Source organism: Osmerus eperlanus, chromosome 4 (assembly GCF_963692335.1).
Source record: "Osmerus eperlanus chromosome 4, fOsmEpe2.1, whole genome shotgun sequence".
NCBI classification, from domain to species: Eukaryota; Metazoa; Chordata; class Actinopteri; order Osmeriformes; family Osmeridae; genus Osmerus; species Osmerus eperlanus.
In genome coordinates, this window is record NC_085021.1 from 13,539,690 (window position 1) to 13,564,800 (window position 25,111).

The 25,111-nt window shown below is 43.9% G+C and overlaps 2 protein-coding genes across 9 annotated transcripts; one reads left to right on the forward strand and one right to left on the reverse strand.

Annotated features, from left to right (window-relative positions):
* Positions 1–129: 129 nt before the first annotated feature.
* Positions 130–15,569, reverse strand: LOC134018911 (MYND-type zinc finger-containing chromatin reader ZMYND8-like). 8 transcript variants are annotated; one of them, XM_062459274.1, is made up of 22 exons: positions 15,475–15,569; positions 13,605–13,839; positions 13,087–13,388; positions 8,469–8,539; positions 8,004–8,164; positions 7,045–7,266; positions 6,295–6,408; positions 5,996–6,088; positions 5,779–5,866; positions 5,630–5,685; positions 5,467–5,544; positions 5,175–5,290; positions 4,585–5,063; positions 4,266–4,397; positions 3,960–4,109; positions 3,334–3,846; positions 2,725–3,231; positions 2,377–2,441; positions 2,219–2,299; positions 2,039–2,117; positions 1,675–1,932; positions 130–1,557 (listed from the first exon to the last, which is right to left on the reverse strand). In XM_062459274.1, the coding sequence occupies exons 3-22, from the start codon at positions 13,104–13,106 to the stop codon at positions 1,379–1,381; spliced, it is 3,462 nt and encodes a 1,153-aa protein (XP_062315258.1). In that variant the 5' UTR covers positions 13,107–13,388; positions 13,605–13,839; positions 15,475–15,569; the 3' UTR covers positions 130–1,378. The 8 variants fall into 8 exon arrangements, with proteins under 8 accessions (XP_062315258.1, XP_062315256.1, XP_062315252.1 ...); XM_062459272.1 differs by having other exon boundaries at positions 1,693–1,932; positions 2,377–2,540; XM_062459268.1 differs by having other exon boundaries at positions 2,377–2,540.
* A 959-nt stretch (positions 15,570–16,528) lies between these two features.
* Positions 16,529–24,225, forward strand: zgc:113278 (Translocating chain-associated membrane protein 1-like 1-like). Its single transcript, XM_062459277.1, has 11 exons — positions 16,529–16,862; positions 17,712–17,772; positions 17,899–18,017; positions 18,528–18,644; positions 18,740–18,798; positions 19,612–19,696; positions 19,875–19,945; positions 20,733–20,837; positions 20,931–21,074; positions 21,196–21,356; positions 21,504–24,225. Exons 1-11 carry the CDS (start codon positions 16,743–16,745, stop codon positions 21,572–21,574), a joined length of 1,113 nt encoding a protein of 370 aa, XP_062315261.1. The 5' UTR covers positions 16,529–16,742; the 3' UTR covers positions 21,575–24,225.
* The last annotated feature ends 886 nt before the right edge of the window (positions 24,226–25,111 follow it).

The window sequence follows — 25,111 nt, forward strand, 5'->3', positions numbered from 1 at the left end:
ACTCAGTAGATGACTCGTACTGTGGCAGGATGGAGATCAGATGACAATTACTGTCTTTTGGGGTAATTAATGTTTGAATAATGCAGTAAAGGGCTGGGTTAGGGCTTTTAACTGACATCTAACCACGTAAAAAGTTGGTCTAATAGACCAGTTTTTATTTTTTCTTCATAAAGACATCAACAATCCATTTATTCTATGTACAATATGTAAACAAAGAGAACATGTGAAAGAACAAAAATAATCATGCTCATTAGTATACAGTCAGCTTGCCGTTTCCCTCCCTCACTTTAGCAGTCTATAGAGCAGATTCGCATTAACATGTTGATTAGACTGTACTGACATGAATCAGAACTGAGGGTCAAGGTGACATTCATATTAAGTAACATTTCACTTTCAACTGAAATTTCCAAAATGCTGTTGTTTCCAGATATTTGGAAATTGTATTTTTTTAAGTGGTAGGCTACTATAAAACAGAATTGTATATGCTTATAGCAATATAAATAGTTTATTAATTACAAAAACTGTACAGTTTCAACCTTTATAGTTTTTTTTTTAATATATAAATCACAGATCACTGAATTATATTTTTACACTGAACTATAATGTAAATTTTTGTATGAGCCAAATGGGGGTGGATGATTATTAACCATGTTGTTTTCCCTACAATGACTGTCAACTATTTTAACAAAGATGTCCTGTCAAATTAATATAGAAACTTACTGTACTGAAATACTAGTAATGACATGAGCTTAACAGTAAACAATGCAAGTCCACCAACAAGATGTCAGAATCTCTTTTGCAGCCTCTAAAACAGTCTCATGGTATCTTTTTAAGAGCAGCATTACAGGTTTCAAGTTCAAGATGCTTGTCAGTTTGCAATAAATCAACGTCTGATGTTTTGATACAATCTATAGATCAGAGCAAATTCTATGGCAACATAAAGATGTAAATGGAAACTTAAAAAGGAGAAAACGTGTAAATATACAGAGACTTACAGTTCAGATTCAGAAAGACCACAGTAACAAGGACAAGCTACGTGTACACAGACTACTAAAAAAGATGGCAAAGGTGATTTCAAATGGTCACTCACAGGGCAGACATAGAAATAAAGTAATGGGGAGGGAGTCACAGAGGAGCAGGCCTTCATGCAAGGAATGTCCCTGGCGTTAAACACCCTGAGCCCAGCACAAGTCCTGTCACATGTTACACTGGGAGGGGGATTGTATGTCCATTTAAAATGGACTATGATGTCTTCAACTGAGATGGTTGCATTCTCCCAGATTTGTCGGTTTAAGACAATCCTTTCTGAGTAGTCCATATTTAACATATATTTTTCAGACAAGGATTGCAGGGTGAACACGGTTGTGTAGTGTAGTGGTTAGGGCACGGCCATGACAGCACTGTCCTTGCTCTTGTCCACACTGTAGGAGGGGGACGGGCCTTTCTCAGTGGGAGTGGGCCCTGTGGGGTGGGGCTGAGTGCTGGGGGAAGGACCGGAAGGTTTGGTTGACGGGTCTGAGATCGACACTGGTTCTGGCTCCTGTTGCGTTGCTGTGGCTGTTGGGATAGAGGAACACAATACATGAGTAGAAGAGAAAGACAGAGGCCAAAAAGTACAATTAAACTCAACAGTTGATGTGTGCGTGAAAGTGTTTTTTGTGTTTGTATGTATACCTGCATGTGGGTGTATACCTGACTGCGTGCAGGACTTCATGTGCTCTGGCCAGTGGGCCTGCTGGCAAGGGTAGTCACAGTAGCTGGTATTCCAGCAGCAGTAGAAGATGGCCTCCTTCCTGCAGTTGGCACACCACTGCTTCTTCTTGGTCTCGTCCACAGCCTGCTGTTTCTCTACCTCCATCTGCTTCTTCACGTCTGCCACCAGCCTCTCCCTCTCCTGCTCCAGACTCTGCCTCATCTCTGCCATAGTCAGCTCTACAATATACACAGATATTTTAATCTATTTGAACACTAATAAAAAAAATCAGATATTCCCAAACAATTTCTTAATTACAGCATATCCTTTGTAGCTGTCAAGTACCTAGGTTATGCTTCATTTCAGACAGCTCTTGTTGATGGAGCCACTGAAGTTTCTCTATTTCTATCCTCAACCGACGAATCTGGAAAGACAAAACATTTCCATTATAAACATTTTAAAATGTTTATCTTTCTTGCTTTGTGCTAAGTGTTCATGTCAAAGTCTGGTTGCAGCAACCCTCACCTCTGCAATAGTGTTTCCTGATGTGTTTTTTGAGAGGTCGTTGTAAATTTCAGTCATTGTCCCTTTTATTGTGTCCATCATCTGGAAAGGTAGGGGTACTTTAACATCTGCTTGAGCAACATGCAGTGTTGCGTCATGGGCTCATGGTGGAGACTTACCTTGTTGGTGTACTTGGCTATATCTGCTGCCACATCTGCTGAGCCCGTGGGAATCTGGAGGTCTCCTGCCATAAAAGAGGAGGAAGAGGAGGAGGTGCCAGAGGATGTAACCAAGGTAACTGATGAGGTGGAAGTGCTCTGAGGCCCATCTTTCTGCTGCACAGCTGGAAACGTGAAAAGGATACGAGACTAGGAATGAAATCTGAATATGACCCTACCACTATGATAACTTGTGACGGGGTATTGTTGTGGAAATTTACAATACAGTGTTTTAAGAGTGCCACTAGAATTTTTCCACAGCATTATTCAGTAAAGTAAGTTACATGTGAAGTGGAGAAGGTTGTATACCTTTTGCAGCCTGTCTGGTCTGGTAGCGTGTACTGGAGGAGGACTGCAGTGGCTGCTGTGATTGCAGTGGCTGGGGAGTCTGTGCCTGAACCTGGACTGGGGTCTGAGCCTGAGCCTGGCTCTGCAGGGCCGGCTGATCCCCTTGTTGCTCTTGCCGCTGCACCTTTTGCATGTGCCATTTCTGAGATGATGTCTGGAACTTATTGTTAGGGTTCCACACCACAGCCCTCTGCACAGCTTGGGCTGTCTCTTTGGGCAGCAGGGGGCGCTGCTTCTTGACTGCAGAGGGGGCTGAGGAGGCAGCCGAGTGAGAAGAAGTGGAGTTGGAGGTCGAGGCAGGGGAGGATGTGGTAATGCTGCTGGTAGAGGCCGTGCTGGCATGACCAGAGGATGTGGTAGAGACAAGATTCAGGGCAGAGGTAATGGAAGGTTGGGTGGCATCTTTGAGGCTGGAGGAGGAAGTGGAGACTTCAGGTGCAGGTGAGGGTATGGTGGAAGGAAGCTTTCCTAAGGGACGAAAACATATGATTCCACATTAGTTAGACAGTTGGTGATGAAACTAAAACTCTAAATGCCTCTACATTCAACATACAAAATGAAACTCCTCACCATCAAGATTGGTACCAGTAGGCTCTTTGAGAGTTTTGGTGGCTGCTGCTGCCCCCGGTTCTTTTCTGGCTCTCTTGCGTTCGCGGCCCCCCTGCTCATCCCCTAGGTCAATTACCAGCTCTCTCTCAGAGTCAGAGTCCTGGTCTGGGTCAGTAAGGGCGGAGGGGCCTCCTGCCCTCCTCTCCTCTGGAGCTTTAGGCCGGTCTACTGTGGGCTGAGACTGGGCCATCCTGGCCTTGTCTTGGGACTCTCTCTCTGGGCCGTTGCCCTGCTTGTCTTTAAGCACAACTTCCGGGGAGGATTTGTCCCTCGTCCCTGGGAGCCCCTCCTTGTCCTCTCCCTGCATGTTCACTTTAGACCTCTTCCTCTCTCCCTTGTCTTCTTGGGTGGAGCTCTTTGGCCGGTGCTCCTCATCACTGAGGTACTCACTGTCGCTAGAGTCTGACTTGTCTGAGTCCTCAGAGTCACTATGCTCCACGCCCTTATACACATCCTCAGAGATGTCGTCTATACCTGCAGAGTGACAATCATCTTCAGAATAATAACCAAGTAAGGACACTTCACATGCGATAACTCAAGTTCAAATCTAACAGCTGTATTTGATTGTTGAGTGTGGGCGTTTGTACCTAGCTGGGCCTTGCAGCTTTCGATGGTCTTGTCCAGGCTCCTGCTGGGTCTCTTGGGTGTGGCCAGGAGGACTGGTGCCCCCTGTTGTAGCTGTTGTTGCTGCACGGTCTCACTCAGTTCCTTCAGGTCCATCTCAGCCTTCACCCGGTCTGAAAGAGGAGGAATAAACCTGTCAATCTCAAGACCCAACTCAGCACACAACGCCAGGACAAGACCAGCTTCAATGAGATAACAGGCAAATCTCCATTAGAACACCTTTGACTGAACACAAGACTACTGAAGTACAACAGTGAGATGAGGCTGACCAAGGTTGAGATTGAGGATGCTCCCAGTGGCTGCACCCCTCTCTTGCTTGGGCACAAGTCCCTGGGGGGTGAAAGACTTGGGGCTGCCCGTCATGCTGCCACCGTGGCCCATCTTCGCTGAGGCAGGGGATGCTTGGGTAAGAACAGACAGGCAATCAAATATCAGCCAAGGTTTTAAGGTGGATACAATATTAAGAAAGGTAGGCTCATGGGTTCAATGTAGGTTGGAGTTTAAGATACAGTGCAAAGCCTCCCTCAAGGGGATATTTGTATGAGTAGCACCATGAACATGCCAGTCTATCCTGATAACGTGACTAACCAGTGTAGTCCATAGACTCTTCCCCAGCACTGTAATGGAAGGGGAGGTTCCTCGGCCCTCTCTCAGTCCCATCCTGCTCTACGTCTGACCCCGTGTGCACTGACGAGTTGGTGCTCATTGGAGAACGAGGCATGTCCGTCATGGAAATCCTCCGCCCCATCCCGCTGGACAGGGAGCTCTTGCCCAGTAGCATCTTGGGAGACGCAGTCATGTCAAAGTTGAAGCGGATTTTCTCTGTTTTCTCTGTCTTTAGTGCCCCAGCACTAGGATTGGATGGGTCCAGCAGCATCTGCAGCTGGTTGTTGGGTGTGAAGGGTGTGCGGAAGGGCGCATAGTTGAACACCCCAAACTTTTTGCGGATGTTCTCAACATAGACCTCCATCTCCTGCATGGCACTGTTGAAGATGCTCTTGGTCTTCTTTACAGAGAAGGGAATTTCTTTGGACATGAGGTAGCAGTTGTTGATGGGAACCCAGGCCCTATCATGGAGAATAAAGAGATGGAAGTCAGAAGTAGAGCTTTGGAGGAAAAGTCCAAACATAAAAAGGGTAGCTTTCATTCTCTACTACCATTGAAGAGAAATATCTCACCTGTCATGCTGACCAAAAAAGCGGGCATCCACCTGTCCATCCTTCTCCCGCAGTGCCTTGGCTGGCCAGAAGGGGAAGCCTTTCAGCTTCGCCCACACCAGAGGGTGGGGGTGACTCTGAGGAGCCATGCCAAGAACAAAGTCAAATCATCCCATAAAAACACACGTGTGTCCAAACACCAAGAAGTTTGTCTGATAGCAACAACACACAAATAACTGTCCTATTCTCCCCTTTAAGGTGATGTGCTGCAGGTATAGTTCATAACAAACAAACGAGGAAGTACTCGTCTTACACATGGCTCGCAAAACCAGTTATCCCTCTTCTGGCACGAGCTCAGGTAGCACTCCGGACAGACCTCGATCTCGTTCATCTGAGACAGAGGAGGCAGAACAGCATTGTGAAGTATAATTAGCAGCACTGCGCCTGGCTCAATTCTCAAATGTAAAGTTACTGACCTCGTGTTCACAGATCTTGACAATGACTTTGGCTGTTGCTGTTAGTTTGTGATTACCTGAAACCAAAACCTCATGTCAACATTATAGAGGACCACACATTAAGAGTATGGGTTGGTGCAAGGAAGGTGTTCCATGTGTTTGCGACTGACCTCCATTATAGATAATACAATTGTGCAGGATCCATTTCATGTCAGCCAAAAAGGCTTCTGTACAGCCATACATTTTCTTTTTTATGTTCTGAAAAAAAACAAAAAAAAAACAACGGTTTGGTCGTATATATTATGAAGCAAAGGATGTAAAAATGAACGACAGATGATCTACAAATGAGCAGTCCTCAGACAGGGGGGTTGTCCTGTGGGGGCCTACCTTCTCTAGGGTGCAGAGGTCCATGGGGTGGAAGATGTACTCTGCGTAGTCAGGATGCTGCTCCAGAGAGACTGGCTTCTGGAAGGGCTCTGTCTGTTCAGAGAACACACACTCAGAAAGGCATGGAGCCAGAAAAAAAACTCACTGAACTCAGATAGTGGCGACTGCATTTGAACGCTGATCTGCAACCATTAACATCAACCAAATCCTAAATGAGTAAGTACTTAAAACCAAGGTTCCAATCTGTAGTTGACATTGAGAACCTGGCTGATGTTAGTGAGGGCATGCAGGGGACTCACTCCAGGCTGCTTCATCTTCTGCAGGGCAAACTTGAGCAGGTAGGACAGCTGTTCTAGCGTCAACATCGTCATGGCTTTACTCTGAGTTTCTATACACTCAGCCACAGTAATTTTCTGCAAGAAGGAGAAAGTCAAGACTGTATATTTTATCTCAATAGATCAATTCCATACAAACCAAAGAACATTACTAGGAGGTTTCTGGATGCAATATATATATACTGTACATTCATATTGTTACAGTAGATATCCTCTACAATGTGGATAAGGATTAATGGTATGACAGGTAGGATTTCTTTTTGTATTGTCCCCTATAATAAGGTCCTCTGAGAGTTGTTTAGCTACACAGACAGCTCCATTCCAGTGGAACGCCAATTCTTATTTTGAGCGTCCCACTACTTTCCAGCCAATTATTTTCCAGCAATCCTGTTCCAGCCAATTGCCTTCGGCGAGGAGTGCCTTCCTCCTTGGCTTGTTTTTCTGATACCAATGTCAATCAAACTCGAGCTGGAAGAAAGCGTGGGAGTTCAGACAAGAACTGAGGGGGCCGTTTGTCGTCATGGAAATTATTGTAGCATTTTACTCATTGCAGCTTTAACCCCTGCACCCCCACAACCTGACAGCTCATGGATACAGGCGTAAAAGAGTCTAGTCAGGTACATAAAGCGAGAATGTGCCGTCAACATTCTCACACACACTCGTGTGTGTACTGCGTCCCCCAACACATACACACGCACACACACGAGTGAGTACCTCACACTCTGGACAGAACCAGTCGCCCTCGGGCTCGGCTGGCAGTTTGAGGCACTTGGCGTGGTACACCCTGGGGCAGAGCTCACAGCAGAGCACCTGGCCCTCGCGGTGGCACAGCCAGCAGTAGAAGTCATTCCTGCCGTCCTGCGGTACAACATCAACAGGGTCTGTGGTGAGTGCTGGCTGCTTCACATAGTAAAAGGGACCATGTCTTAGCTCTGACTGAAATGCAGGCAGAAACAGGGGAGCAGGTTTCAAAACACAGGCAGAAAACAACCACAAAAGGTGCAGTGCAACCAAAACACATGGTAGTAGGGCAGGATAAGCACTACTTAAGGCAAAACAGGGACCAAACACAAGACTGGTCTGGGGACAAGACACTATTTAGTAATGCCATATTGTTGTATTTCACTAGATAAGATGAATGTAAGTTGACCTCTTGATATAATTTCAAGATGGTACTTTCCCTAAATTCACAAACAAGTCTTGTGTTGGGCATCATGCTTGACACTTGGCCGACCCCATTATCCAATCAGTGAGCAAGACACAATACTACACAAAGATCCATGTGACTGCAGCTCTAAGAATGTGACTTGTTTATCTGTCAGTAGAACAGAACTCAACTGAATGGTATTGGGGAAGGGTTTAATGTCATACATGAAGCGTTCAAAACATATGGCAACCAATAAACAGTAACATCAAGCTGATAATACTGCGCAATGTAGTTGATCGCAAGATCTTCAAAAACGATTGATAGGGGCAATATGGTCACCTTACCATTACCATTGTTAATCATCTTCACATGATCATAGTCAATAAGCAATATTTAACACAGAAATAAACCATTTGGCAACAATTCCACCAGCGATCATGCAGTTTCTCTTATTTAAACAATGTGAGAGTAAAGTGAAGCTTCATTGGTCAGACGTAGGCAAGGAGACCCACACGCATGCCCGTACCTGGTCTTTGCTGCTGTTGCTGAGCGCCCCTGGTTTCTTCTTCTTCTTCAGGGGACTAGGGGAGGTTTCTGCAGGGGAGTGTCCATTGGATGAGTGGGTGGGGCTGGGCACCTTCCTCTTCTGAGCTACCAGCAAACGCTCTGCTGACCCAGGTTCAGGGACTTTCATCAGGGAATACAGGGCAGAGCAGGGGGAGAATAACAACATGGAACAGTCAGGCTACTGGTGTTGAATGTTTATATCAAGCTGAAACTTGAAAGCTAAAACTGGTTCAACCAAACACTTGACACACACACACACACACATGCTGACACAGAGACTTACAAAAGGCACAATGGCACAATTTATGTGTGAATCCAACACAATTAGCAACCATTACAAGTACATGTTAACGGGTTATATCAAACAAACTAGACTAGCCTTCGCATACATTAGCTCTTTGCATATCTGGGGCCTTGGGCTTACCTTTGGATCTCATGGACACATCCATCCCCTCTACCACATCCGACTCGGTCTTTATCTCCTCCTCAGCCAGACTGCGGCGTATGGAATGCCGGCAGAAGGAAAAGCAGGGAGGGAAAAAGAGAGAGTCATCAAACAGACCCTCCACAGAGTAAACAAGTGGAAGATCCCCTCAGGGAGGCCCACGGGACCCTGAGCTTGCTCCTCACCCTGCTACCTGTTGCCGCTGAACTAACAACATTTGCAGGCCTGCAAATGTTGGCCTGCTGCATGTCTGACATATCAACCTTCTGTGTGACTGGGGTGTCAATGGAAAATCAGATACTGGGAATACCCTACCTTGCAGTATAAAGTCCACCATCAAATTGTAATTATTCTAAAATCGTAATGCTGGTCTAACTCCTACTATGTTTTGCATGTTAACGTTCCACTGACTGCCACTGGAGAGAATCTCCATGGCAACAAGTCCTCTATATTCAGTTGGGCACAACTTGCACTTCACAACAACATGCAAGGCCATCCAACTGAGATTACTTGGCTCTTTCCTCCAGGTGAAACACACCAGGGAGGACTTCCAGTCTCATCGCGCACAAGACTAATTATAGAATTGATTGGCCGATCACATTTGTCCACAGCTTAACCTTCATGCAAATTAAGCATGCCTCGTGAATACAGTGTGGCAATTTCCTCATATGGTGAGAAAATACATTTTAAAGCTACAGACAAATAAAGTTATTGGACTCACAATACCTGTATTTACCATTAATAATTAATAATACCAATAATTACCATTATTGTAGTAGGTCTACAGTCTGGTGAAATAATTCCACCTGCAACCAATGACTTTGTACACAAGTTCATAATTGCGACAAGTAAATCGTTTATATCATCAAATTAATCTTGTTAACCAAAAAAGGTAAAAATATAAACAAACCCCCTCCTATTCTCAGAATCCACACCAAACTTAATGTACTGCTTTTTGTGTCTCTGGTTCCACTCTTATCTCCTTTCTTGAGGACAAATAGGAGAGAAAGAAATTGGGGGGAAAGGGGGCTCCTTGGAGATGAATGAGTTCTTAGGAGAGTTGGGCCCCTCTTTTGTCAGTACCAGAGGGGGCCTCTTTGCACGGATGTCAACCTATTTATCCTGCACTTCCCCAGAGCCTCCTAGGGATCCAGGACAGGTCACACACTCCGCCCGCTCAGACTCGGGCCTTCAGCCTGAGCTGAGTGCAGTCAGGGGTCTGGATGTGGGACTAATGACACAGAGGTCAACCAGATTAGTAGTTCAACATTCGTGTTTCATCAACAAAACGGTAAATTGACTTGTGCCATGGTGGAGGAACATTACACACACGGATCAATCACATGGTAGATTGGTCAGAAAGACAAATGGCTAAGCAGAGAAAAGAGAGTACAGTGCACCCAGTGTGAAGAGCTTTCTGAAAGAATACGAGCATGATGTTGAACCTTCTCAAACAGACCACTAGACCTGTGGCTATTAACACACACATCTCATTCATCTGGTTCAGGCTGTGACATTGATCACCCAATGACTACGCACGGCCCAATACTCACCATGCCTATTTAGGAAGTGTCCTTAGATCATTACAAGGCTAACATCGTTTTCTAAATATATCTCTGCCTTTTGAAAAAGCAAGGTAAATCCTGATTAGCCATACAAACCAAAACCATGTCACCTGGATAATGAAGAGCACTCACATGATAAAACACAGAATCTAGTCGTACATGGGTGTCTTGTTTCAGCACGCTCACAGACCAACCCCTCCAGGGCCTTCCTGTTCCCACAAAGCAAGTGAGGCCCACATGAAACGGAGCTGACGTAGCCAGCTCTCCCTGCTACGTGTGCTGGAGCACAGAGGAGAGGGAGGACTGTGGCCGGCCCAGGACACGGAGCACAGGATCACTATTCTTGTTAAACACAGTACAGGCCTAAGATTTGAGCAGCACAAGTCAGACAATCCCTACTTGATCCTGCCAACCTCAGGCTAAGAAGGTAGAATGACCTTGCAAAATATATTATTCCAAAGGGCATTGTCAGACCAGGAGCTATGTATTCCAAAAACCTGCCAGAATCATGCAAGTATAGCTGGTAAAAAAAATCCTCAGAAAGCGTTTAGTATAATCCAAAAAGGACAATTTTTGCCGAAAAACCCTGACAAACATCCCTGTGTAATGAATGCCTGATGGACAAAAATCAACACAGTCTGTGTGCCTTGAGATTCATTCCACTCCTGAGAGACGAGCAGGGTTTTCTCGTCAGAGAAAATGGAGGCCACAGCTTGCTCCCCTCCCCCCTCTCCCCCATCCCCCACCCCGACGCTTGGGCTCTGGCTCACAAGCACATCCATGCAGGAGGACCAGGAGACTCATGAAGATTGCAGTTTATTATCCAGACACCCAAACCGCTCAGCCAAGCCACTAATACATTTAAGCAAGGATGAGGAAGATCTCTGAGCGTCAGAGGGGATTGTAGGTATTTGGATATCTCTCCTCTTTACCTCTTCTCCAGTCTCGTCTCCATGCCTTTATTGTGCACCCTGCTTCTGTTGCTAGTTCCGTTTTAGACATGATGAATGACAAACTGAAGGTTATGCAGTGGTCAACCTCAAAGCAAACAACAACCCTCCTCAGAGGTGATAGTGTTTCCAAAGGGACATTTTTACAATACTACATTGCTTTGTGACGCATGTGACTTATGTCTTGACTACAAGATAGGAGAATTGATCTCATCAGGAATACACCCACTGCCTACACCATCTCTCTACAGTATATGACCTTTCAGAGGTAAAACTCTCAGTAAAGGCAAGATGCGTGCATGTACACACAGTTAAGCACAGAGAACATACACTATCCTTTTTATGTCTTGAATACACACATTTTCAGTCCTAAATGTAGGGTTCAGACATTGATATTATTTTACATTATACAACAACATTCATTACATAAATGGGTTTTATCGTAAATTAACAAGACACATTTTCTGATAAGTGTTAATCTAACACGATAATTGCATACCTTGTACACAAAATATATAGGTTATAACAATCCTTGAGTCTGGATTTTGCATAGGGCTTGAAAGGATTAAACAAAGATGGCTGTGGAATTTTCCAGAAGGCCCCTGCTCTCTACTGCTTTCACCGCAATTGTCAATCTTTAACCTCGGCTACGGCTGCAATTGGTTGGAAGGCCTGCAGGACTGAATATCATTGGTTGGCTGAGCTGTGCCACACATCAGCATGTGCAAGCTTCCTTTTTACATCTAAAATGCATTTCTGCTGCAATGCAGATATTTCCCCTGCATTCAAACTATCACTTGGTTTGGTTACAGCCTTTAGGTTAGGCAATACACCTTAGACCACAACTAATATCTCAAGAGCCTTTCAAGAACAGTTGCAAGCAGTAAATCAGACAAACAGCCAACATTGCCCTGGTGTCCAGTTTACAAATGTCACTGCGTCAGCTAACATCCAAGACCCTAGATAACCCAGAAATAATATCATCACATTGCTATGTGTAGCAATGTGATACATATTGCCTTTTATAAATACTTTAGATTGAAAATATTTCAACTTGTCATCTCAGATGTGTCTAGCATTCTATAGCCTACGAGTGATCCATGCATTTGTGACATGATCCTTGCAAAAATGCAGTTTCTTTAATCCTAGTAGACATGGTTCTTCTTGCCCAATATGTCACTGTCAAACCTAACCTCCAAATGAAGCAGCAAATCAATGGTGTTTTTGTCTTTGCATCTAAAAATAGGCTAGAGGCCCAGAGCAGTGCGCATGGGGAGATATGAAACAGTCATGAGAGAGCTACATGCAAAAGGGCCAGTACCTGGAACTGTTACTGAAAGAGCAATGATTGAAGTCCTTAGACGATTGCTGGGAAAAAATCACAAGGATTGATATTACTATTGGCAGGCTAATGGTTTCAGATCCTAGCCTGGTCCCTTCTGCTGTGACCTTAGGCAAGTCACTTCAACTCATTAACACAAAACTAGCTTGATTCAGTCCTTTCCTGGACTCTACTCTGCTGCAGGTTGAATTTAAAAGCAATACATAAGACAAAGAAAAGAAAAAGGTGTGGGTATGTGGAACAAAATAATTGCAACATAAATTGAGTAACAATGGAAGTTCAACTAATAATTTAAAAGCCAAATAATATACTGGACTGTTTATCAGATATTGTCTGTAGAGGGCCAGCCAAGCTTGTTCTCAAGGCACTACATAACACAAAATGGCCGCTGTGTGTGCAGTAGAAATCAGAGGAAGTACAAGCTGTAAGGCCTTGGGCTGTAACTAAAATACCAGGTGCCTCCTTCTCCCCAGCAAAGATAATACAGTTAAAATGAGACATGGAAACAAAGAAATTACCAGACAACCAGATTCACAAAAATTATATTGAAATTTAAGTTAAAATGTAATTGTGCCAGTCACTGCATGTTCAAAGAAAACAAGAATAAAACATCTGAAAAGCCAATCCTGTGTTCTCAAATCTGAAAAGAAAATCCTATGTCCTCACTGTATTTAACCTGCTCACAAAATGATGGCCCTTCTGTAGGATAAATACTTTTAAGTTATCTGCCAGACACCCACCTTGCATTATACAGGCACATCTCCTGTCCCTGTGTCCATTCTCTGGCCTGGCATGACAAACCACAACAACGGAGGCAATCTGCTTACAAAAGACACATCCCTTCCCTTCCTCCTCCTCTGCCACCCATCCCCCACATATTCTGTCATCAAATAGAGCCATATCAGAGCAGCAGAAAGAAGATATGATTTCCATGTGCCTCTTTCACTTTTGCATTATCTAAAAGAAGAGATAAAAAGGATTTGCTATGGTCCACTCTTCCCTGGAGCTTGGCAGCTTGGGTGTCTAGGGCACCCATGTGACCCTGTTACACAGAGGGAGAGCAAGGGTGAGAGTCCTTACCCAACCCCCTCAGCTCTGTAGAGCAGAGGCCTTGCAAGGCCTTCCCCTCCCCCCACCTCCTGGGGAAACCAACTGTGATTTCATGTATTCACATTTATATTAAATAAACAACATTTACAACAACATTAAGAAGGAGGTCATGTTGTAATTAGAGTTGTTATAAAGAGATAGAGCTTACCTCTGTGGATGCATGGCTGCCTGACACAATGTTATGTCAACACTTATAAAACATGGAGGACACTCTCAGCCCTCAGCCGAGGAAGGCTCCGCTCTTCAGGCAAGGCGATCAGGCCCGTGTAATGTTAGCCAATTCCTGACTGGACCCTTTTTCACAGGCAGAATGTAAGGCTGCATCCGATTGGCCTAAACGTTTCCTGAGTAATTATCTTTGTTCAGCGCAGGCAGGGGCAGCTCTGAGTGCGGGAGAGACAGGGGGAGAAAAATAGAGACAGACAGGCCCAAATCACAAAATAATACATTTAAGAGCATTTCCTTGACCTAAAGAACCCACAGAACAATATCATACAGTTACCCAAAGCTGCATCTGGTGTGAGATTTGTTATTTTTCAAAAATTACAGGGTAAAAAGGCACCATGTAAAAACTGAAAAAACAGGACAGGCTGCTCTGCTCTAGCCTCCATTTTTTATGTGGATAGGACCTTTGTCTAAACCCCTCCCTCCTTCTCAACCGTCTACAGGAGAGAGAGAAAGTGTGGCTCACAAAAATAACAGCAGTGGACAGGATATAGATTAATTTAAGGGGTTTAGGAATCTTACTGTTCAACATATTAGTATACCTAACATCAGTGTCATTATAAACTGGTGAAGCTACTTACTGTACATGAGACAAGAAACTAATAACTATGTGACATAAAGTCTCTATTAAAAGTCATATTTAAAACCTTGCTTTCAAATGGGTTGTCTTCTAAAATTAATAGACTTATTTCTGTATCCAGTATCTGTGTACCCATATTATGCACTCCAGTGAAAATCATGAATAATTCACTATAACTGGAAAACAGCACCTGTATGTTATTGTTACCCAAGAAAAGGTTTGAAATGTGATAAGCGTCTGTTGAACGTACCTAATTACATATCCACGTGTTACTTAAATGGTGGCATTTTCCATTCTGTACATTCAAAGTGGTTCTAATGTGTCTATACTGTATTTATAGCAGGCCAAAAGGATGTATACATACATACATGTAGTGTGCAAAGGTACGTTGTTAACTGTGGTCTATAAAGGGACCTGAGTAGCACAGGACAGTGTTATTTCTTATGCTGACAAAGCCAGCACATGCCCAGTGCTGTCCTCTAGAGGACAACAATTGAATTTTGGAATTCAAATTTCTTTTTGAGGTCTGTCTCCAAGCCCTGTCTATAAAAATACAAACCAGCAGTTTGTTAAAGAACCCTCTACATTACTGGGACATATGAAGTATGGAAGAGCTGTGTTAAAGAAACACCAACTCAATTATCAGTGGCACACTGCCATGCACTAAAGCCTCACAGCTAGATTGTCCTGTGTTCGATTCCCCATATGGTTTTCCCACTGTTCATTGCTCAGGTCACCTGAGTCAGGCGGGTTATCAGACGGGGTTTTCTGTTTGGAATGGACAGGACATGGGTGAGCCCTGCCTTGGACTTAACCGTTTATGTGGCCGACCACCGCTCCTGGCTACCATTCTAGGAAGGACAGCAGGGTGGGATGAATACAGAGCAATAATTTCTTCAGCGGACATGTGTGTTTCCTTGTGTCGCCACTTTCTGCAAGCGTGTATATGTATGTCACTGAGTGTAAGACCAGTAAACTTGATTCTTCTTCAATGATTCACCAGGTCTAGCTAAGCTATACCAGTTGGCTAGCCAGATGGGCCTAGTTCGAATTTTTAATTCATTAAACTTCCGTCGGTTAGCTAGGTACTGTAAGTAGCTAAGCACTTTTTAAGTTATGAATAACGCTTTGGATAAAAGCGTCTGCTAAACAAATACTACGAAAATAAAACTACTTGGTTATCACAATACGTAGCTAACTTGTCGTTGCCTACCCAAAGTGTACATTTTCTCACAGCTTGTCTCGTCACCTCCTTGGATTTCGATCTACTTGTTTTATGGCAGTTGACTTCCAGTTTACCGCCACCTTCTGTTCGGAGTGTAGACCAGACAATTAGACAATCCATCATATCCTTTTTTTTTAATAAATACCTCTTAATTAAGAAAGCTAGCTAACAGTAGGCCTACCTTAACCTGTGCTCTCTCCCATGCTCAGTAATTATTTTACTATGATTTCCTGCACCCCTAATTCCCTCAGATTGTTTCTCAACAGCTCTCTTTTTCCTATACCCCCTACAACTCAGAACTTGCTGCACTGACTTATTATCTTCCTGACATCCCCTCACACAAGCCTGTCTGGTGTTTCCAATCTGGGTGTTTCTCTACCATTGATTTTGACTGGCAGATCGCATCCAACTTGAAGGTGCAGACTCTGTCACCTACTAATGTGCTGGAGTAGGTGCCCAGTCACGGCCTACCTACATTACAAGCCACTCCACAACCCTGGATGGGCTCTTAAAAAATCTAAACCACTAACCAGAGGGACCACACTTACTCCACCCCGAAATTATGGCCACCGTCTCTATGTAAACTGCCACGTGACATCATCACTCAGACTCAACAAAATGCACCCCGCACCCACCCTTCCACCGTCCTTTGACCCAGAGCCATAAAAAATGTTTTTCTTTGGCTCCGCTTTGACCCATCCGTAATGTACATACGCGTAAAACCTCTCCGTAACATTCTCTTCCACACTAGTCTTACATCCTCCTCTTTCTCCCACTCCCTCTTCCTGTAAATCAACCCTAAATTCAGTACACAATCGCCGAGGAAATAGTTGTCTGATCACTTTTACTACTAATATTCTACGTACTGGTTTAGTCCAAATGAATGATCTATTTTGAATCGACTCATGTCTCCCAGTTCTCACAACGAATTATACGAGTCATAACAGTGAGTAAATGGAAACGACTCAATACTTTCGGTTGAGAGCCCCCCTCCACGTGGTTTGTTCAGCCCAATGTCAATCAAGAGGTTGGATTCTCCATCTCTACGCAATGGGCGGTTCATGAATGGGTTTTGGAACGGCGTAAGATCTGGGAGGGGACATCTGATAGGCCAGGAACGACGTGTGTGGTGTTGTGTATGTTCTGGATCGTCGACACATGAATATATATGTTCACTGACATAGGTGACAGAGGCAGAGAGTATAAGAGGGGATAAGAAAGTGACTTCTGCAGGGAGGGAGAGCTGTCGGTTAGCCATGGGTTTCCGCAAGAAGAACAAGAGCCCACCGGTGCTGAGCCACGAGTTCGTGATCCAGAATCACGCGGATATGGTTTCGTGTGTGGCTATGATCATTCTCCTTGGACTGATGTTCGAGGTATGAGTTTGAGACTGGATAAGCTTTCCAAAGACGCTAATGACGAGAGAAAACACCTTGTTTGGTTTGATTAGCTAGCTAGATAGTGCTACCTAGCTAGCTAACTATGACAGCAGCACTCAGGGGGCTGGGCTCAAACGTTTCTCCCTTCTCATGTGTCACAGCGATTGCCAACGGGGAAGACGGGAGGGAGGCCCACTGCTATCATGTACTTAGCTTATTAGCTTGGTGGCTTTGAAATCTGTAGGCTACATTCATATATTTGTAAATGTTTTCATTGCCAAGCTAATGCTTAGAAAGATAAAAAGCCTTTCAATACATCATAAAATATCCCCTTCTTTCCTGAGTACTGTATTGACTGATATTAGTGCTGAGCTGGATGCTGACTGTGTACCTAGTTGCTTGCCAACTTGTTCTGGTAAATGAAACAAGATAGCATGCCATCCCCCAAACTCTTCACCCTGTGTGTTGGAAAAGCTCTCGATAGTCACACTGCTGGCAAAATGCCTTGATAACTATCCAATGACAGACAGTGAGAGAACTTTACTTTAGATGCTTTCTTGCAGAATTTGTAGAAAATATGTTAAGATCTGGGTCTGACTCCAGGATGATAATGAGGATAAAAGCAGGTGTTTTGGCCAATAGGTGTCATAATGTTTATAATTAGTGGATGAAGTCGGGATTAAACCACTGACCTTCCTCTTGGGAACCTAAATGCCTAATTGTAAGGCCAAAGAGAACTCTTTAGGGACCATATTGGGAGAAAGCATTGAGGCAATATGCATTGAAGACAACTTAAGTGTACTGAAGTTCACAACTCTAATCTCCCTCTGTAATTCTTTATTTCAGGTGACTGCAAAATATGCCATTATGTTTATCACAGTACAATACAATGTGACTCAAAGTCTTGGTAAGTTTGCAATATTGTATTATCATATGCCTCTTTGTAATATGTCCATGTTTGTCATTAGCATGTTGACATGTATTGTTTACCTTACAACGGAAGTCAATGCTGTTTTGTTCCTATGATATCCAGACGAGAAGATTGAGCCAGTAAACCTGTACCTGTACGGTCCTAAGGACATGGCCACTGTGTTCTTCTACCTGCTCATTGCTGTAATCCTCCATGCCTTGATACAGGAATACATACTGGATGTGAGTCTTTTATATACCACACAATGCACAGTACCGATTGCATCTATATATATATGTTTTGATTAAATACATAATTGTACAGACTCAGGCATGGAATTGATTTTCAAGTCTTTGTAAGAGATCATATCTCTTTTTGCAGTTTACGTTTAGTCATTTAGCAGACGCTCTTATCTAGAGCGACTTACAGTAAATACAGGGACATTTCCCCCGAGGAAAGTAGGGTGAAGTGCCTTGCCCAAGGACACAATGTCATTTTGCACAGCCGGGAATCGAACCAGCGACCTTCAGATTACTAGCCCGACTCCCTGACCGCTCAGCCACCTGACTCCTGCAGTGTTATGCATGGTGTGTGTGAGAGTGAGAGCTCTAGAATCTGTCTTTTATATGAGTCATGATGGCACAAGGTCAAGCAGGATGACCCTTCTCAGTCTTATCCCCCTGATATTATCCTCACTCATTCATTTCCCGGCTGTTTACCTTTGAAGTGGCTTTCTTCATGTGCCATTTTAGAAAATGAATCGACGGTTGCACCTGTCAAAAACCAAACACAGCAAGTTCAATGAATCTGGACAGCTTGCTGCCTTCTACTTATTCTCCTTCATCTGGGGCTGCAGCATCCTTACAGCGGTAAGAGGCTAGCGCTGCCAAGAGACAAGGAGCATTATGTGTCCTGATGCTTTGGCTTTTATATTTCTTTTATGTATGTATCATTTTTCTTTCAGGAGGAATTTGCAACAAATCCTACTTTCTTATGGGATGGATACCCACATACCCACATGGTGTAAGTAAGGATTTATAGACCTCAGCTTTTGGAGATGGCACAGTTGAAATGCCTAGATTTCCCATAATGCAATGCAGCTTAATTAATGCACGCTCGCTTTAATTGGCAGCTGCTCATCAAAGCCATGTTGGAGTTGTGATCCTCTGCAACATTTATGAAGATTAACGCCCCAAGCTTAACAAACTAGGCCGTGTTTCCGTCCTGTTTTCCGAGTCCCTTTTCCTATTAAACTTTTCATGAGTCTTTCAAACTCTCCAGTTTAGTTAGCGTCTATATTCCAGATAAAATGGACAACAACACACCAGAAGAGATGATAGACAATAATTATAGGTTATCTGCCTTATTGTGGTCAATGACATTGTCCATCATCTGGAGCAGATTAAACGTTGTTCCTGTTTACCCTGTGTCAGCCCAGGAAGGCCCCCGTGTCTGGCCTCTCTGTCTGAGTGTGTCAATCCAGGAAGGCCCCCGTGTCTGGCCTCTGTCTGAGTGTGTCAGCCCAGGAAGGCCCCCGTGTCTGGCCTCTCTGTCTGAGTGTGTCAGCCCAGGAAGGTCCCCGTGTCTGGCCTCTCTGTCTGAGTGTGTCAGCCCAGGAAGGCCCCCGTGTCTGGCCTCTCTGTCTGAGTGTGTCAGCCCAGGAAGGCCCCCGTGTCTGGCCTCTGTCTGAGTGTGTCAGCCCAGGAAGGCCCCCGTGTCTGGCCTCTGTCTGAGTGTGTCAGCCCAGGAAGGCCCCCGTGTCTGGCCTCTCTGTCTGAGTGTGTCAGACAGAGAGGTGTCCTGCAGCTCTGCCTGTATAACCTGTCTTCTCTGCAGCTTTCAGGTAAAGTTCTTCTACATTTGCCAAATTGCCTACTGGCTCCACGCACTTCCTGAGCTCTACTTTCAGAAAGTGCGAAAGGTAGGGGTCACTAAATCTCATTTCAATGTCATAGAACACAGTTGAGCAAGTAGAACATACTCATTAGTAGATTATTATCATAGTTTATCGGACCAATAATATGGGATGTTGATGCTTACCATATACCCTGCAGTGCGTCAGTTATTGAAAAATGGCCTCTTCTGTTTGTCTTTCATAGGAGGACATTCCCCGCCAGCTATATTACATTTGCCTTTATGTGGCCCACATCACTGGTGCCTATGTCTTAAAGTAAGTTTTAATCTGTGTGTTTCAGTGACTAGGCTGTGGAAAGGACAAGCAAGAAGGGTTGCTACATAGGAATTTACTGTACACTTTCAACACTCTCTATTATTGTAATGTCAGCACATGCACCAGACCCTCTTCTTGTATTGTAAAGAGTGTCTTGTTATTCACTCACCACCCCCAGAGTTTGTGTGAAATGAGAACCTAATTTGACTTGACAGGACTACGCAGGCTTCAAAGGTGGTAGTCAAAATATGCAAACTACATCATTTCATAATTATGTAGTTATGCAAAATTAGAAGTAAGTGTCTTGTTGAGAGCTACGCTGCTGCTGTCTTACATTTTTATGAATTATATTATTTGACTCTAAAATACCACATTTAGGTGACTTCAAAACCCCAAATCAGGTGTAGTGTTACATGACTTATGGCTCCCTCTCTGCATGTGGAAGTCCATTGATGTCATTTCCCATATGGTTCCCTGAACCTGACCCCATGATAAGTGATTTGTCCTCTGCTGTAATGTAAAGACAACAAGAGGAGGGGATGTCTACTTCACCTGGTGAGGGGTTATGATGGACAATGGTGCAGGGGAAGAGGTCACTGGAGGTTACTTGCAAATGGCTTCAGGGTGTCTCTGTATCCTGCTCCCCTCATTTCTGTTCCCTTGTTGCTGCTTGTGGCGTCAGTGGTCATGTGCCTTCTTTTTTCCCCTGTTTCCAGGGTAATGGTTGCTTATTTCTTGGTTTCTGGGTATCAGCTGGTTGTTGATTTCCTGTTTGTGTTGTGTGCAGCCTCCAGAGACTGGGCCTGGTGCTTCTGGTCCCTCACTACCTGGTTGAGCTCCTGTTTCACGCCTCCCGTCTCTTCTACTTCAGCGATGAGAACAAGCAAAAGGGGTAGGACCTGAATACCCAACCGGGCAGGATAATCATCTTATTTGACCTTTTGGCAGACCACAGTACCTCATATGAACTCTCTCTCTTTCACAGTTTCACTCTGTGGGCACTTCTTTTTGTCATTGCCCGTCTCCTCACGCTCACCCTGTCCGTTCTGACATTTGGATTCGGGCTGCCCAGGGCAGAGAACCAGGGATTCTCTCTGGCAGAGGGCAACTTTAATGTACTTACCATTAGGCAAGTCCAGACTTAACAGTCACAACTAATGCTTTCCCGTATGCACTTGTCCTTCTTTGTTGAAGCGTCATGTCTGTGAAGCCCATTGCTGGTCCTCATGGTGTATCTCTCCTGCCCTCAGGATGACCTGTCTGGCAGCCATCTGCCTAACTCAGGCTTGGATGATGTGGAAGTTCATCAACTTCCAACTGAAAAAGTGGAGGGAGCACAGTCAGATCCAAGCCTCCAAGAAGAAGGCCATCAGCCCAAAGAGCAAGTCCCAGAAGAAGGACCCTTCCCGGAGTGAGTTGGCCTGTGTTCTGCCCCTCTGATCACACACCTCTGGCCCCAGTCATTAAAAACTGGTGGGACACTGTTTTGTCATTAGTATGCATTATGTCCGTTGTATTCGTGTTGTAGCTGTTTATTTTCTGTTTCTGTTATCAACAGGTGCTGCCAACGGCCTGGTGAAGTTAGAGGATAAGACGTCTCCCAGGGCGAGAAAGGCCAAGGCCTCATAGAGATGTGAAGGTCGAGAGAGGAAGCTTCTGTCGATGTGACTATCTTTTCACTATTTAAGCTAAAGTTCAAACTACTGCCCCAAACTATCACTTGAGTGCACTAAGAAACCTTATGTTGACTGTCCCTTTAGGGTTAAATCTTTAATGAACGTTTTGTGTGTTTGACCGAATATGATTACTGTTGTGTTCTCTGCAGGATGGTTGAAATGATGAAGAGGTTAAATGCTTTAACTGGATAGATACTTGTTTTGTTTTTTTAAGTGCTTTTTCAGAGATGAATTATCTATTTGTTGTGTATTCCATCAAGAAAGGGCCTTATTCATTCAAACCTGTTAACCAGGTTTCGGACAAGTACAAAGACGCTGCTCATCTTGCTCCTCCAGATTACATGGCTGGATTACTTCTCTTCACATAATAGTGTGAAAGGTTTGAGAGGAAACTACTTGCGAGACTGAGCTGGGCCTTTACTTGCTTGGGAAATCGGAAAACAGATTGGACTGAGTATAGGCAGTTGTATTTTCTCCCTGTGTTTGTTCACTGCCACTATGTTTCATGGCCAGTCCCCCTCCAGCCCCCGAGCCTGCTGGGGTCTCTCCTAGTGAGGTGAGGTGCTATGATTCTCCCCCTGGCCTCAGATACTGGGCTGTGTTCACAGGAATCAGTGAGTTGGGAGTATCTCTGTCCTGGTAACAGTAATCTCAGAGGATAGTCCCTGCCAAACTACTTTGCCTATATCTCTCACTAGCTTCAGTGGCCTTTTTGTTTGATTTTTACATCTGCTGTAAGAGCTGTGCATTATTTATTTTAGTTATATATACTGCAGTGTAGTTATTATTTTGTATGCTTTGGAAACTTTATAACCAGCACAGACAGGATAAATTAACCCACCAAACGGTACAATCCTCCTTCAAGTGTCCTTATAATGTTTGGCGCAAGCTGTGAGTTCTCCCTCAAGTCTCTTGTGTCTTTCGGTATTGAGGGCAGACTTCAGAGCTACCCTGTTCTTATACTGTACATCCCAACATTAAATGGGATTGTGTGTGTGAGCCTGTGTATATGGGTGTGTGTACAGCAATGTGATCGTGTGTTAATGTACAGTATGTGTGGCAGTGACTGCTCTGCATGAGTCCGCTTTAACCATGTTGTTGCTTTTACCTTGAAACTGTTTAATGGCTAAAAGAACAGTTTCTTGACTCCCTGGGTTAGTTTATTTTAGAATCATTGAATGTGTTTTGGTTCATTTTCACTGTGTTCCCAAAACGGCTTTCATAATGAAAGCAATACGTTTCAAGTGTATTTGATGGATTGTTGGTTTCTGTACTCTACTGTGTTTTCAGCCCTCACTCCCACAGCCTGAGTGAGAGAGATGCTGGGACTTCTGCTTGCCAATTGTGGGGTGAACAGACTTTTTGCTCCCCTTTCCAGTGATTCTGACATTGCCATTGGACCTTGTTCTCATGTCATACTGTAGACTCAATGCTGTTTCCATCAATGGGGGCCAAGTTAAAAAATTCTGCTTTGTGAAACCACTGTGCATGTATGGCCCTTGGTTGGCAAAGCATGCCTGCTGTCTGTGGAGGGACTGGGGTTCTGGTTTGGTAGTTTGGCAGGCGTGTGTGTGCGAGCGGCGCGTGTGTGTGTGTGTGTGGGGGGGGCAGCGTCAGTGGAGGAAAGAGGGAGCATCACTTTTATACCAGCATGTTACTTTACTGTCTCTAATGTCAAAGAAAAAAAAACATTTATAAGACTAGTGATACACTAGTATTAAGAGGGTGTGTCAGATTTTTAAGCTATTTTTATAGAGTTTGAAAAATCCTGTCAAAATGTACTTATTTACTTCATTTATGTATGGACATTGTTTTGCATCTGTATTGGTATGAGTTGTTTTTAACTATTGTATAATGCAGCTTGCTGACTTGTAAGTGTGGGGTGTGAATATTAATCAAAAGTAATCAAATGAGCACTCTTAAGGTATAACTTATTTTAATCCAGGTTTTTCAGTAGGAAACTCATAATGAAACAGCAATCCTGGCATATAGTTCAACAATTTAGTTTCATTTGTGCCCACAGCAGTTCCATTCTGCTCTTGAAGTTGATAGGGAAGCATCTTTACGTGCTCTTTTGTCAGCTCAGGAACAGCTGTTTAAGAAGCACCCAGATGAGGTGTTTACCACTCTCATTGCCTTTTAAACATGAAAAGTGGACAGGGAAAAGGGTAGAATGTGATTACCTTTTTATTGATTCAGAAAACTGATGTCTACACTGAATTTCTATTATAATTATGGTCTTTGTGATCAAAATAACACATCAGCCAAACCTCGCAAACATGCAACAGCATTAAACAAACATCACAGTGCAGCATGAAACAAACATCACAGTGCAGCACCAAGTGGCCTGAGCAGTGTAATGGCTTTTGGTCTTTAGCGAGAAATGTGGACAACTATTCAACCGTTAACAGGTACATAAAACATGTCTGTTTATTTCACATATGCACTGTCCATATTTAGTATGTTACTTTGCTGCTTGCTTAGATGTTGCAGTGTATTTCTTTTAAAATGTGTTGAAATGCTCTGATGTATTTATGGAAACCTTACATTTTTATTTTTGTTGCAATTTTCATGTTTCAATAAAGCATTTGTTGATTATCCTGACAGGTTATGTCTCCTTCACAGGGTGTGCTTTTGTGGAGGAAGTAAAGAAGTTCAGTTATGTTTATACTTAGAAACCTACCATACAATGTGAGGGAACACAGCAATTTCAAAGTGCGTTCATTTAAAACAAAACCAAAGTTATATCACGCAGGCGTAACAGTTGCCTGTTATACAGCAGGGGTGCATGCAACACCTCTCAACTGAATCTGATATATTCCATTGATATCTGGATAGAATCTCAACAGTCTGTCATGAAGGCCTCACATCCTTGGTCCTTCCGTCTATCTCAAAGGATAAGAGGAGAAGATCTGAGGGTTCCCTCTGTCGGCCTTACAACAGATTTGATGGGGAAGGACAGAATAAAGGGGTATTTGAGGAACCAATAAAAATCTATTGCCATTGTCTTTGAAGATATATTTATTTTCTGTCAGTTTTGTACCTCTTTCCAGCTGTGCTGCAACACCATTTACTGACTCGTTAGGTGATGTGATGGAACAACAATCCCACTAGGGGGCAGTGGTGTTCCTCTTACCAGCAGGTCGATTGTCATCTGCAGGGGCTTAACTGCATGCAGATCTGCATTAATAAATCACTACACTGAGACAAACAAAGATACCCATTCAACACACAGAGAAACTGTTGTTTCCCTATGCTGTGATGTCTAACAATTGTTTAATTACACATTTTAATTTACAAGTTTGTTGAAATGCACAATGGACAGCAAAATAGAGACATGGGGAGAGATAATCCTGTTGTGGATAGGATGTGTGACAGGCAGGAGAGGGGGAGGGGTGGTGGTGGGGGGGGGGGGTACTGGCACGTGCACAGACGAAGGACAGAGACACCTGCCCCTCACCAGTGGTATGCAGATATGTTCTGCTGTTGA

Coding starts and splice junctions, on each gene's coding strand:
- LOC134018911 (XM_062459268.1), bottom strand. CDS start 13,106: ATGTGCCTGTATAATGCAAG. Junction 8,540..13,086: donor ATGTGCCTGTATAATGCAAG/GTGGGTGTCTGG, acceptor CATACGCCGCAG/TCTGGCTGAGGAGGAGATAA. Junction 4,110..4,265: donor CATCCTCAATCTCAACCTTG/GTCAGCCTCATC, acceptor CTCCTCTTTCAG/ACCGGGTGAAGGCTGAGATG.
- zgc:113278 (XM_062459277.1), top strand. CDS start 16,743: ATGGGTTTCCGCAAGAAGAACAAGAGCCCACCGGTGCTGAGCCACGAG. Junction 20,838..20,930: donor GATGAGAACAAGCAAAAGGG/GTAGGACCTGAA, acceptor TCTCTTTCACAG/TTTCACTCTGTGGGCACTTC. Junction 21,075..21,195: donor TTTAATGTACTTACCATTAG/GCAAGTCCAGAC, acceptor TCCTGCCCTCAG/GATGACCTGTCTGGCAGCCA.